Consider the following 14,059-nt stretch of genomic DNA (forward strand, 5'->3'; position numbering starts at 1 on the left):
CAGGACATCACTATCCACGACATGCCCTTTTTTCTTGTTACTACCATTAGGGAGCAAATAGAGGAGCATGAAGACCCACTCCAAATTTCAGAAAAAGTTTCTCTCTGCTATCAGATTTCTGAGCTGTCCTCTTTTGCACTTTTTTTGTAACTTTAGTAACTTTTATGCCTCGCATTGTACTGCTGCTACAAACAGATTTCATGACATATGCCAGTGATAATCAGAATAATGTTATACCTTTCCAAAGGGTAACATTCTTAAAATTAGGCTTGCAATACATGTATTATTTCAAATAGTAGAAGTTCTTTATGAACATGGAGAACTAGATCATGTTTTATGATGAAAATTCTGAATTTTTCCCTTTATTTCTCCAATTTGCTTGCATATATTTATTTGACCTTGTTGATAAACCTATAAAGCCTTGCAGAGGATATGATGCAATCTGATTATGAAAACAGTTTTAGTATGAACAAGATTTTTTTCAGAAGATTTGATTGATACCAGAAGTTCAAGGAAAGTGACAAATAAGTTAGATTTCAGGCATTTAAATATTCAACTATCATAGCCTCAGGTTTAGTTCTTCTTATAAACCTGTCCTAGACATTTTTAACAATAGATAGTTCATTTGAATTTCTACTCTCAAGCAAAAAAATAATTTGAACAATGAACTTTAAAGTTTAAATATCATACTTTATGTTTAAATCTTTCTACCTGAAAAGCCTCAAGTGAGCAGATATGCACCAGTTTCAGCTATCAGCACTCCTCTTCCCACCCCCATGACTGATTATATACTCCTGTTGTTGATGCTTTACTTAAGTGAAAATGGAAATAACAGCTCCAAGCCAGAATAACAAGTAACTTTAAAGGTGATGTGATGTCATGCAAAATGCAAACCAGAATCCAATAAACAGATAAAAAGTAAACACAAATATGATTCAGATTCATTTATTCATAATATATATACATCAAAACCCAGTAAAATGCGTTGTTGGTGTTAATAATCAACAAAACCTAAAGATGTGCTGGATGCAACCCACAAGTGTTACCACACAATCCAGCGCCAATATCGCATGCCCACAATGTTCAGCAGAACAACAGCAACAAAATCAGCTGCTTTCCTCCCTTACGTTCAGCCACCCAACCAAACAGACAGTGGTCCAACCCCAGGACAGGTGGCCTCCTCACCTCTAGCCTCACAGGTGTCAGACCTCCAATTTCACCAGTGGACTTGCAGATGCAGGGCTTTGGCCACTGGCCTCAACTTCAACCAACCTTAAGACTTGGACCTTCGGTATCAATCCCAGGGCTTGCCGATGCAGGACCCCAACTCCAGGCCTGCATTTGCAAACTTGTGTACCAGGGTGAGGTCATCAGCCCTTGTGCCTCCTGCCTGCATGAACCTCTGATTGTGCTGATCCCACAGGAAACTCACTTAGCCGAGCTGGGGTGGGGGTGGGAACTCCCACTGGTCTTTGCTCACAGCACATGCTGGCCCGACATCTGTCCACAGGTGTCCTCCATCCATGCTGTCACTGAATTTGGAATGGAGATCTAGACCTCTTACTCTCTGAAATCTAGTCATTTGTGTCCCTAAATGCTAGCTTGACCCTCAATTCCCTTTCCTGTGCCCAAAACCATCCTTATGAACCAAAAAAGCAAGTAAGTCTTTTGTAACAACAACCTCAGTAATCACTGTGACAAAAACATTCAGTCTCCACTGTGATGAGTTTGATCTGTTTCTCCCTTATCATTATGGAGCATTTTGAAGAAAAATGACGAAATGATTCATTTGTGACTCACGGATCGATGTTTACCAGTTAGTACTTTTTTTCGGAAAGAGGCTGCTATGCCTGCTAATTCAATGTCACCCTTGCATTTAAACTTAAATTATTTAATTGTATGAATTAAGCTATTGGTATAAAATGACAGTGGAGTATTTTGTGAGCAATTCAAATTAGTCACCAAATTGAACTAAGTGACTTTAAATTAACTTAAGTAGTCTGCATAATAAAATGAGTCAGATGAACCATGGGAAAGCAACATCAATATTGCAGTAGGTCAGGGCTTCGGAAGAGTCTGCTGCACAGCTGTTGCACTCCTTCTGACAAAGGCAAGATACATTGCACCTCAGTAATCCTTTTGCAAATTCAATGGTGTTTTAAACTATAAACATGCTAAATGTTTGTATTTCAATTTTTAAAAAAAGCAAGAGGTATAAACCATATGTTGAACAGTTTCATTGCTTGAACATAGAGTATCAATTCCCTGCCGAAGTAATTTCCAAATGATTAGACTATACATTTATGACAGCATCAGAAATCCCACTAGTACTAAATACAGTAATAGGACTCAATACGAAACCATTTGAGCACACTCCTTTCATAAGCCGTCGTTAAGTCTACTTGCTGCATGCTTTCCCGTAATGGAAAAATCTTTTGCCCATATGTAGATCCGTGACACTACTGGAATCATTAATTATTACTAGAAGTAAACAATGGGATCCAGTGTGAGCTGTCCAATTGGATACAAAATTGGCTTGGTGGAAGAAGCCAGAGGGTGGTAGTGGTGGGCTGTTTTTCCAGATTGATAGTGTGCTACAAAAATGAGTGCTGGATCCCTTGTTGTTTGCCATGTACATTAACAATCTGAATGTCAATGTAGGTGGCATCATTAATAAGTTTGTAGATGATACCAAAATCAGTGAAGTGAAAAATGAAGAACCCCAAGGTTACAAAAGGATCTACAGTACATCAATTGTGAAAGTGGGAAAAAGATTGGTAACACATTCAAATGCTGGAGGAACTCAGAAGGTCAGGATTTAATGAAGGAGCTCGGCCCAAAATATCGATTGTTTATTCCTCTCCATAGGGGTTGCCTGACCTGCTGAGTTCCTCCAGTATTTGTGTGTGTGACTCGGGGTTTTCAGCATCTGCAGAAACTCCTGTACTAAGGATTGACAGATGGAATTTGGGCATAGGTTTAAGATGAAAGGAGAAAGATTTAAAGAGAAGTTGATGGGCAAGTTTTTCCTGACAGTTACACGGAACAAGCTGTCAGAGGAAGTGCTAGAAGCTGGGACAATTGCAATATTTTAAAGATTTTTTAATTTTATTTTAGAGATACAGCACAGAGTAGGCTCCAGCAACCCTCCGAGCCACATTGCCCGAGCAACCCCTGACAAACCTATTAATTCTAATTTAATCACAGGGCAATTTACAACGACCAATTAACCTACCCAGTATGCCTTTGGACTGAGGGGAGAAACTGGAACACTTGAGGAAAACCGACACATTCCATAGGGAGGACATACAGAGATTCCTTACAGAACCATGTAGGAATTAACCTCCGAAATGCCCCAAGCTGTAAGAGCGTTGCACTAACTGCTATGCTACCTATTTAGAAAGGTCCACGGATAGGACAAGGTTTAGAGGGATAAGGGTCAATACATGTAAATTAATCAAGCTCAGAGAGGCACCTTGGTCAGCATGGATGAATTGGGTTGAAAAAAATGTTTCTGTGCTTTATACCTTTATGACTCTCAGACGCTACTTATTATACACATCAGCAATTTGGTTCCAAAAAAAGCACAACAGTTTGCCAATATAATTATAGAACACTATCCAACTGATCCCATCTATTACTTTTATATTTCAGACCTCCTAACTTTTGTAAGGATCAAGCAAAATTTCAGGTACTTACTGGTAATGTAGAATGTTGAAGATTGGAAATGAACAATAAATTTCAAGTTGTTTTAAGAGATCGGAATTTGAAACAATGAACTTAGGACAAAACTGATGAAAACAAATGAAAGAACAATAAAAAAGCTGAGCTGAGGAATTGTAGACAGACTGCCCTTATTAAAAAACTTTTTTTATTTATAAGTTCTACAGTCTGAAATAGCATAATTGCCTTACTTTCTTCATTATTTCAGGAACTCTAGCCATACATTTACAAGTTATTTAAAAAATATAGGTATAGGAACAGATTCCTTCAACGCCTGGTGTATAACTCTTCATATTTAAAAGGTCTGGAGAAGACATTCCTTTTCTATTAAAGGAACAGCCAGCAGAAATCAATTGGTGATTAAGGCACATTTAGGATAAATACCATGGTTGAGCGATCTTGTTACTGAACACTTAGTTCATTGTTCAATGCCTAACCTGTGGATCTAGGTGTCACTGTCAAGTAGAAGCTGCCTTTCAGACATTTTAGTATAATGAATGCTCTAACTGCCAAGGAGATATAAATTTCTGTTAACATATGTACAGGAAGGCTACATTGACACTTTCCTGTACAATCATCTACAGGGCTCTCTGCAAGTTATTTCTTTGGAAAGGAAGTTAAAATTTATATGCAGGATCACCGTGTCTTGGTGGGTATTAGATAGAGGAGGGGAACAGAAAAGTTCTTTCATCTTCTATCTCATCCTTTGCCACTACCTCACCAAAATTTTAAAACACTTTTTTTTAAACCTTTTAACTCCACTCCATTTCTAGCCATATCTGGAAAAGGATAGGGCAAATAAAACAGAATGCAGCCAATACAGTGAACCTCAGAAATCATGGGAGCTGTACTGTAGTTGTGCAAGCTGACTAAATACCCTTCTTACAATTGAATGACAACAGGCATTAAAACATGGCCCACAAAAATTTATCTGGGTTGTGACAGTTGTTTGGACAGTACAGGTATCAAATTGATTTTAGTATGGTGCCTGACGCATAAATAGTCATCATACAAATCACAGTGGAAAGCCACAGTGGGAAGGATGTTAGTTTGTGAAAAGCCTGATAGAACCTTTAGACAAATGCACAGTAGACAAATCAAGATATCCATCAGCGTGGAACACAAAGTTAACCTCAGTATTGTCAAACCCATGAATTAGGCATGGTCAAAGGAGCTGGAAGTACATCAGTGAATCATAGCTTAATAATTGATTATCTGTTTAAGCTATTAGATATGGGTGTATACCATGTAGTAGTACTAAGCAAATGTTAACAACATGCCCTGACTGAGAAAAATTACTGCTGAGTGGTGGTGGCATAGCAAACTCAATGGCTAACTACCCAGTTAAGGGAGGATATTTTAAAAAAACAAATTAATTGACGCTAATAATGCATTTGAGGATTCAAAACATTACAGTCCTGCATTTTGGCCCTGGAGTATAAAGCACAAGTTTTTTTGTCACCACAGCCTTTTTCCTCAAAAAACCTTTCAAGTGTGCAGCTTGTGGAAACAGTAATGCCCATGACTTCTTCACGTTCTGCACTCAGCAAGACCCCCAAAGTTCGACTGCCACTCCCTCCCATTTGTGTCACAAATCTTTGGCAAATCACAATGACCTCCTCAATGACTTCTAAAGTGCAACTCCCCTATTAAAGATCTTGGGTAGCAATAGGCTATGCAGGCAAATTTAAACTCTGCCAGTTCCTTAGTAAATTTAGCTGCTACTCAGGAAATGTGCAATTTAAAAGTATGATTTGTGCTTTTCAACTGATCGTGGTCCCCAGTGTTTCCCATATTGGATTAAACTGAACCATGTATTATAATTTTCACATCATTTTCAGGGTTCAATTAAGACCCCTTTGTGTTGTGTGAAGGAAAATGCAGAAAAGAGTTGGTGGAACATGGGTAACTGGAAAATACCATGTGAAGTTCAAAAATCCATTGTATGCAGTAGTGAGAAGATCTGATGCAGTTTGGTTAAAATCCCCCCCCATCCCTCCCCCATAACTATTTTCAACTTACATGTCAAAGTGAATGAACAAACTAGGAAAATTAATTTGTGAGTCTCTTTAACATAAAACATGGGAATTAAATTTATCTGAAGTTATTGGTATGAATGAAAATCTGAAAAAAACGTGTTAAGTCATACCTGCGACACCATTCGATCCGTCCTTCGCCCTCACAGCTTTTAGCCCAATGATTGTCTGCCAAATTCTTCATTGCAACGGCATATTCACTTAGAGTCTCTTCATCTTCACAGTGTTCACGCCAAATCTTGTCAAAGTCTCCAACTGTGAGAAAGGGAGAGAATTGTATACCAGCTGCAGATAAGTTTTATCTTCTTATCCAATGAATCAATTTTCTAGAGGGTCAAAATGTTTCTTAGAGTGTGTTCAATTTTTGTTCTTTTTACAGCAATTAGTGGAACCTTAAATTTAAAATCAAATAAATAAGTTTAACAAATATTAAATTACGAGGTGAAGCATAAAATTCTCTTTCTTCTGCCCCAGCAATGTCCATCTCAGACTTGCATTCAATCTAACAAGTATGTTTATCTCACAAATTATCCTGTCCTTTACTTTTCCTTTTTCCAGCTTCTAGATTAGGGGCCATTATCCTCCAGGTTAAGTGTAGTTTTATGCATTGATTGCTTGCAACCACGAGACTTCGTTTCAGATGATCAGATACAAACCTCCAAACTTAAGTTACATAGAAGAAGAAAAAAAATAAGAGGCCTGGGGCAGAAGTCAAACACCCAATTCATTACTTTGATGAAAAGATACCCACAATTTCTGATTTTTTTTTAAGAAGACCTGAATGCTGGAAGGAAATAAGGCACAATCAACTCCTCAAAAGATGACATATCAGCCACTTTGAGCGTCTTGTCACAATTTCTACAATTACTACTGCTGTACCCTCAAATGCAATATGGCTATATGTGATTTGCCATAACCCAAGATGATTTAATTTATCCTGTAATTACTCAAATCATGTTAAGAGAATTTATTACAGTAAGCCATGGACATGGCTGCTTTTTATACACTATTCCTTTCTATATTAAAAAAAAAGTGGACTGCAATTTTCCCCAGGCAAATAGAAATTACAAATCAATTTATTTGCTCTCTCACTTTCTTATGATTGACTTCCAACTCTTCCTTTCTAGCATCTCCAATTCTATTTAACGGGATAAATCAGACACCACCAGTACACATTTAATAGACTTCCACCACTATTCTGACTACACATACTTCCACATGCTTCCTATAAGGGCTCTATCTCATTATCCAACACTTTCTGTCACTTTTGCAATTGCTCTGACAATGTCACCTTCCACACCTGATCTTTGGAAAGGGTTTCTTTTCTCCCTCAACTACAGCCTTATGGCCTACTTTCCATAGAAACCAAGGATAAGGTTTCCCTCATCTTATCCATCCCAACTAATCTTCAGACATAATTGATTATTTTCCATTTCTTTCACACTTCTCCTTCCCCTCCTCTACAAGCATCCTGAATGGGCTGTTGTCTGCACAGCTTTATAGTTCATTTTTCCAGCTTCTTCCATGACCAGTCCCCTCTCACAGACTCTTGTAGGCAATGATAGGAGATACACCACCAACCATTTACGTTTCCCCTTTGCATTGGACAGCACTCCAAACAGTATTTCACTTGTATATGAGAGAGAGATAGAGATAGAGATAGAGATAGAGATAGAGATAGAGATAGAGATAGAGATAGAGATAGAGATAGAGATAGAGATAGAGATAGAGATAGAGATAGAGATAGAGATAGAGATAGAGATAGAGATAGAGATAGAGATAGAGATAGAGATAGAGATAGAGATAGAGATAGAGATAGAGATAGAGATAGAGATAGAGATAGAGATAGAGAGAGAGAGAGAGAGAGAGAGAGAGAGAAGGGAGAGAGAGAGTGGCAGGGGGAAACATACAATAGTATGTAGCACATTGTGTTTTTTGATAAATATTGGCAGTTTTCTTTTTGCTGTTTTCATTAATTACTGTAAGTTTGATTTTTGACGCACCCTCACACTGAAGTGCTAAACTACTCCAGCCATCTCTTTTTCTCAATTGAAAACCCACATATCGCACAATTTTGTATAATTTTAGAGTGAAAAAAAGGAAAGGAGCACCATGCAAAAATTTGTTCACCCCGAGAGATTTCAGGCCTCAGATAACTTTTACTAAGGTCTCAGACCTTAATTAGCTTGTTAGGGCTATGGCTTGTTCACAGTCATTGTTAGGAAAGGCCAAGTGATGTAAATTTCAAAGCTTTATAAATACCCTGAATCCTCAAACCTTGTCCCAACAATCAGCAGCCATGGGCTCCTCTAAGCAGCCCTAGCACTCTGAAAATTAAAATAAATGATGCCGACAAAGCAGGAGAAGGCTATAAGAAGATAGCGAAGTGTTTTCAGGTAGCCGTTTCCTCAGTTCGTAACGTAATTAAGAAATGGCAGTTAACAGGAACAGTGAAAGTCAAGTTGAGGTCTGGGAGACCAAGAAAACTTTCCGAGAGTACTGCTCGTAGGATTGCTAGAAAAGCAAATCAAAACCCGTTTGACTGCAAAAGACCTTCAGGAAGATTTAGCAGTCTCTGGAGTGGTGGTGCACTGTTCTACTGTGCAGCGACACCTGCACAAATATGACCTTCATGGAAGAGTCATCAGAAGAAAACCCTGTCTGCATCCTCACTACAAAATTCAGCATCAGAAGTTTGTAAAGGAACATCTAAACAAGCCTGATATATTTTGGAAACATGTCCTGGGGACTGATGAAGTTAAAATAGAACTTATTGGCCGCAATGAGCAAAGATATGTTTGGAGAAAAAATGGTGCAGAATTTCATGAAAAGAACACCTCTCCAACTGTTAAGCACTGGCGTGGATCGATCATGCTTTGGGCTTGTGTTGCAGCCAGTGGCACGGGGAACATTTTACTGGTAGAAGGAAGAATGAATTCAATTAAATACCAGCCCTTTCTGGAAGCACACCATCTGTAAAAAAGCTGAAGATGATGGTTTCTACAACAAGATAATGATCCTAAACACACCTCAAAATCCATAATGGACTACCTCAAGAGGCTCAAACTGAAGGTTCTGTCATGGCCCTCACAGTCTCCTGACCTAAACATCATCGAAAATCTGTGGATCCACCTCAAAAGAGCAGTGCATGCAAGACGGCCCAAGAATCTCACAGAACTAGAAGCCTTTTTCAAGGAAGATTGGGTGAAAATCCCCCAAACAAGAATTGAAAGAATCTTAGCTGGTTACAGAAAGCGTTTACAAGCTATGATACTTGCCAAAGGGGGTGTTACTAAGTACTGACCATGCAGGGTGCCCAAATTTTTGCTTCTGGCCCTTTTCCATTTTTGTTATTTTGAAACTGTAAAAGATGGAAATAAAAAAAGTAATTTTGCTTAAAATATTAAAGAAATGTGTCATCTTTAACTTTATGCCTTTTGGAAATCAGGTCATCTTTTACTTGCTTAACTATTCACAGTAACAGAAATTTTGACCGGGGTGCCCAAACTTTTGCATACCACTGTATTCCTTCAAAGCAGGTGTTCTTGATCACCAATGCCTCACATCTCAGCAACCATCAAATGAATGGGCAACAGTAACTTTACTCAATTCACAGATTGGCGTTTTTAAATCAATAATTCTCTAAAATTCCACTAGTATCCTGCTGAGGTCTTAATCAAAAACTAATTGCACATTACACAATTACTTCCTGAAGAATTGGCAAGCATCAAGAATGTTGTTCTGCATGATGTACTACATAATGCAGTTCCCAGAGGAGCAGAGAAATCAAAAGTTTATACTTCAATCTATTGCTCGAGTTATTTAACAACCTAAATATGTTTTTATTACACTGTATTGGTGAATTTCAGTTTTAACTCTTGCTATATTTACATTTTTATCCTAGGTGCTTATTTTGACTATCTCATGTGATCTTGGTTGGAGGGCAATACATGTTAGCTTTGTCAATGATGCCTATATTCCCAAGCATGAATAAAAGAGTATCAGTCTAGTGAAAAAGAATCTTATGTTTGGTTTTTCTTCAAAGAGACATCCAATTTATCGTTTAACCAAGCTTCTGCTCATAGCTTGAGAACTATGAAATTAATATGATGTTTCAGAGACATCACTATTGTCACGGTAATATTGTGCAAACATTACTCACAATTTACCACTGGCTCATTCAGGATTGTTAGAGGTGTAATATGCAAATCCCACATTGAGCCCTACTGATCAAAAAGCAGGAGAAATAGTTAACCAAATTCATGCACATTAACAGAGCGTTTCTATCAAGACATTGCAGGGAACTGGAAGATGGAGGGAAGTTGGGGGGGGAGAGGGAGAGAGAGAGAGAAAGAGACAGACAGACACATAGAGAGAGATACAGAGCGAGAGAGGGGGAGGAGAGAGAGAGAGAGAAAAGGGAGGGCTTTTTAACCAATGCATTATAGCAAACAAAACCAAAGCAGTCGAGAGCCCAAAAGCATCTTTGTGAAAGGTTCCAAAATAAAGAGTAGAGAGGTGTCTGAGAGGGTCAAAGAAAGAGGAGCAATTCTAAGATTTGGAAGTGAAGAAATCATTACAGTATCTGGAAGGGGAAGATAAACAATACACAGATTACTTACTTCAAAACAGATGCTCTTTGGATGTATGCATTGCCTGTTAGAATATTTTTAAAGATGTGTTTGTAATAATAATGCCTTCAAATCCTTGTTATCAAAGCATTTGCATTTTTGCGTGTTTATCACCTCAGCTGGCAATGCCATCAACGTATTTGTCAGATAAACTTGCTCTAGTAAAATAAGGATGCACACAGAGGGAATGAGTGAGAATGGTGAAAAATTTTCTTCCTCTTAAAGAGTGGGTAGCTCTTCCATTATTCTGAGACCACTTTCAGTGTCAACATTCTTTCATTGTGCCCCACTGCTGTCTTCTATCAGGAGCCCAGTTGCTAATATATCCATCTGGCAAGTGTAGCATTGGTGGCAATCCCAGTGCAAACAGCTGGATGCTCTCAAACAATGGCTTTAATTAGTGAAACTCTGCCATCACACTCATACCCCGCTCAACTGACGTCAAAACTGTCACTACTATTTAATAATTTGAATATCAAAGACACTAACAACATTCAACATCACTTGCAACTTTATAAAGCTAGGCAGCATTGCTTAAAAACATTTGATGGTTCATGCCCCTTACATAATTGGAAAAGTAAGGAACGAACATAACAGCTCTTCACTTTTACAACATTAAACATAGCTGCAGTCACATCACAGCCTGTAGAAACGTAGACCACTTCCCACTTTGTGTCCAAGTAACTTCTTTTAGCATATCATTTTCTCATTTTCTAACCTGTATGGTTTTAAAGATTTTGTAGCACTTTCAAATAGCAACCAGCTGTGAAACTTTCAGGGGTGATGTTTTTCTTGGCCAGTTTCCCAAAACAATTGGATTCTCTGAAAGAAAACATTGACATGATTTATCTGAGCCAGATTCAATACTGCAAATATTGATGGGTAAAGAATTTTGTTTTTAATCACAAGTTTATTTACTTTGAATAGGATTCATTTCTCTAAATAACAGATTTAACAAATGAAATAAAGTGGCAATTTCATTTTGTACAGAAGGTGTCACATAGTCGAAGCTAATTGTTGGATTGCACAGTGCCTTGTAAAAGTATTCAGCCTCCAACCCTTGATACACATAATTAAGTATTACAACCAGGGATTTTGATCAATTTAACTGCAAAATTTTATTTGTGAATCACATGTTCCCATTTTTTTCCCCACAGCAGAGTCCTAAAAACCAGAAAAATTGTAAACTGTAGTCGCACACAACATGCTACTAAAGAAACGCACGGAGGCAGAGAGCTGAACTCAGAATGCCTTCACCAATTCAAAATTGCGCGCTTAAATCTCCCCTCCCATGGGCTCCTGCGACCCGCAGGGTGGACGTGACGTCAGACTGTCCCTGGAAGGTCCGCCCCAAGCGGGTAGTTCCAAACGCGATACCGCATGTCTGCCCACGGCGCCTAATGGCAGTTCAAGTCCCGCATCTATGGGCCGCCACACCCCCCCCCCCGAGAAACGTCCATTGAGGAAGTGGGGCCCCCAGTCTGTGTGGCTTGCCTGGGTGGCCGGCCTCGCTGGCGTGGTGCGGGTACCCTCACTGGTTGCTCAATGTCCAAGCCTGCCGGTTTGAGGCGGTCCACTGTAAAAGTCTTTTCCCGGCCACCCACCTGCACGACACACGTGGTTCCATTGTGCCGGATCACCTTGAAGGGTCCCTCGTACGTCCGCTGTAGAGGTGACCCATGCATGCCCCTGCGAATAAAAACATATTCAGTCTTTAGGGGTGAAGGATGGCGTGGGACCATGCCTGGAGGTCGGGACCGGTGCTAGGGTTCCTACCTTGTCCCGCAGCCTCATTAGCACCGCTGCTGGAGTTCCAGCTGAACCTCAGGCCTCTGGTACGAACTCACCTAGGACTGTTAGGGGGTTGCCGTAGACCAGTTCCACTGAAGAGGGGTCCAGGTCCTCCTTAGGGGCTGTGCGGATGCTCAATAGGACCCAGGGAAGCTCATCTGTCCAGTTGGGGCCACTGAGGCACGCCATCAGGGCCGATTTGAGATGCCAGTGGAATCGCTCTAGCAAACTGTCTAGCTCTAGTCTAGGACTGGGGATGGTACGCTGTGGTGTGATGCAGCTGGGTGCCCAGGAGCTGCGCCATTGCTGTCCACAAACCAAACATGAACTGCACCCCTCTGTTGGAGGTGATGTCCATTGGGAGGCCGAACCTGGTGATTCAGTTTGCAATGAGCATCCTGGTGCAGGACTCTGTGGACGTGTCTGCGAGCAGTATTGCTTCCGGCCATCTGGCGAACCTGTCTACCATGGTAAAGATATACATGGCACCCCAGGAGACTGGCAGGGGGCTGATGATGTCCATATGGATGTGTTGGAACTTCCTGTGCATCGGCTGGAACTGCTGGAGGGGTGCCTTCATGTGCCGCTGGACTTTGGTGGTCTGGCAGTGTACGCAGGTCCTGGCCCAGTGTCCGAACTGTTTGCGCAAACCTTGCTAGACGAACCTGTCCGCTACCAGCTTGATGGACGCCCGGATGGACGGATGGGCCAGGTCGTGCAGCCTGTCGAACACCCAGCGCCTCCATGCTGCTGGTACCACGGGTCGGGGTTTGCCGGTAGACACATCGCACAGGAGTCGATCCGCTGCCAAGCCGATGGAGACATCCTCCAACTGGAACCCCGAAACGGCGGTGCGGTAAGCCGGGATCTCAATGTCCAACTGTTGTGCTTCCACTTGTGCTGCGTAGTCTATTCCTGAGGACAATATGCCTACTGAGTGGAGGCAGAGGGTCCGATACCTCAGCCAGCACGAAGGTGAGGGGCTTGTGGTCCATATACATGGTGAACTCCCTTCCCTCGAGGAAGTACCGGAAATATCGGACAGCCAGGTAGAGGGCTAGCAACTCTCTGTCGAAGGTGCTGTACTTCACCTCTGGTGGCCATAAGTGCCAGCTAAAGAAAGCGAGTGGTCGCCACTGGTCCTCGATGAGCTGCTCCACGACTCCGCCGACTGCCGTGTTGGAAGCGTCGACTGTGAGTGCTGTGGGTACATCGACTCTCTGGTGCATTAGGAGGGTCACCTTCGCCAGCGCCTCCTTGGTCTGCTCGAACGCCTCCGTGGACTCCGCGTCCCATGCCACTTCTTTGTCCTTGCCGACCATCAGACGGAACAAGGGTCTCATGATGCATGCTGCCGCTAGCACAAACTGATGATAAAAGTTGACCATCCCTACGAACTCTTGCAGGCCCTTGACCGTGCTGGGCTTGGGGAACTGGCGGATGGCCTGGACCTTGTCTGGTAGGGGAACTGCGCCATGTCCATTGACTCTGTGGCCCAAGAAGTTGATCTCCGTCAGCCCGAACTGGCACTTTGCTGGATTGATTGCCAGTTTGTGGTCACTCAGGCGTTGGCAGAGCTGGCGCAAATGTGCCATGTGCTCTTGGTGCGAACTGCTGGCCACCAGGATATCATCCAAGTAAATGAAAACGAAATCCAAGCCACGTCCCACTGAGTCCATGAGCCTTTGGAAAATGTGGGCTGCATTCTTGAGACCGAAAGGTATCCTCAGGAATTCGAACAAGCCAAATGGGGTGATAAGGACTGTCTTGGGCACGTTGTTGGGGTGCACTGGGATCTGATGGTATCCCCTGACCAGGTCAATTTTCGAGAAGCTGGTCGCTTCATGCAGGTTCGCCGTGAAGTCCTGGATGTGGGGT

General features: G+C 41.4%; 1 protein-coding gene across 3 annotated transcripts in view; it reads right to left on the reverse strand.

The window, feature by feature from the left end:
- Positions 1 to 14,059, reverse strand: part of bmt2 (base methyltransferase of 25S rRNA 2 homolog) — a 75,584-nt gene that overhangs the window by 34,509 nt on the left and 27,016 nt on the right. The window contains exons 1-3 of one of the 3 annotated variants that reach the window (XM_059978254.1): positions 10,382 to 10,396; positions 9,064 to 9,120; positions 5,873 to 6,014 (exon numbers count right to left, since the gene is read on the reverse strand). In XM_059978254.1, the coding sequence (XP_059834237.1) occupies positions 5,873 to 5,943 (71 nt within the window). In that variant the 5' untranslated portion in view covers positions 5,944 to 6,014; positions 9,064 to 9,120; positions 10,382 to 10,396. Of the gene's footprint in view, positions 1 to 5,872; positions 6,015 to 9,063; positions 9,121 to 10,381; positions 10,397 to 14,059 lie in introns of those variants that run through there. The other 2 variants (XM_059978253.1, XM_059978252.1) reach the window with 2 other exon arrangements.

Source organism: Hypanus sabinus, chromosome 8 (genome assembly GCF_030144855.1).
Source record: "Hypanus sabinus isolate sHypSab1 chromosome 8, sHypSab1.hap1, whole genome shotgun sequence".
Classification (NCBI taxonomy): domain Eukaryota; kingdom Metazoa; phylum Chordata; class Chondrichthyes; order Myliobatiformes; family Dasyatidae; genus Hypanus; species Hypanus sabinus.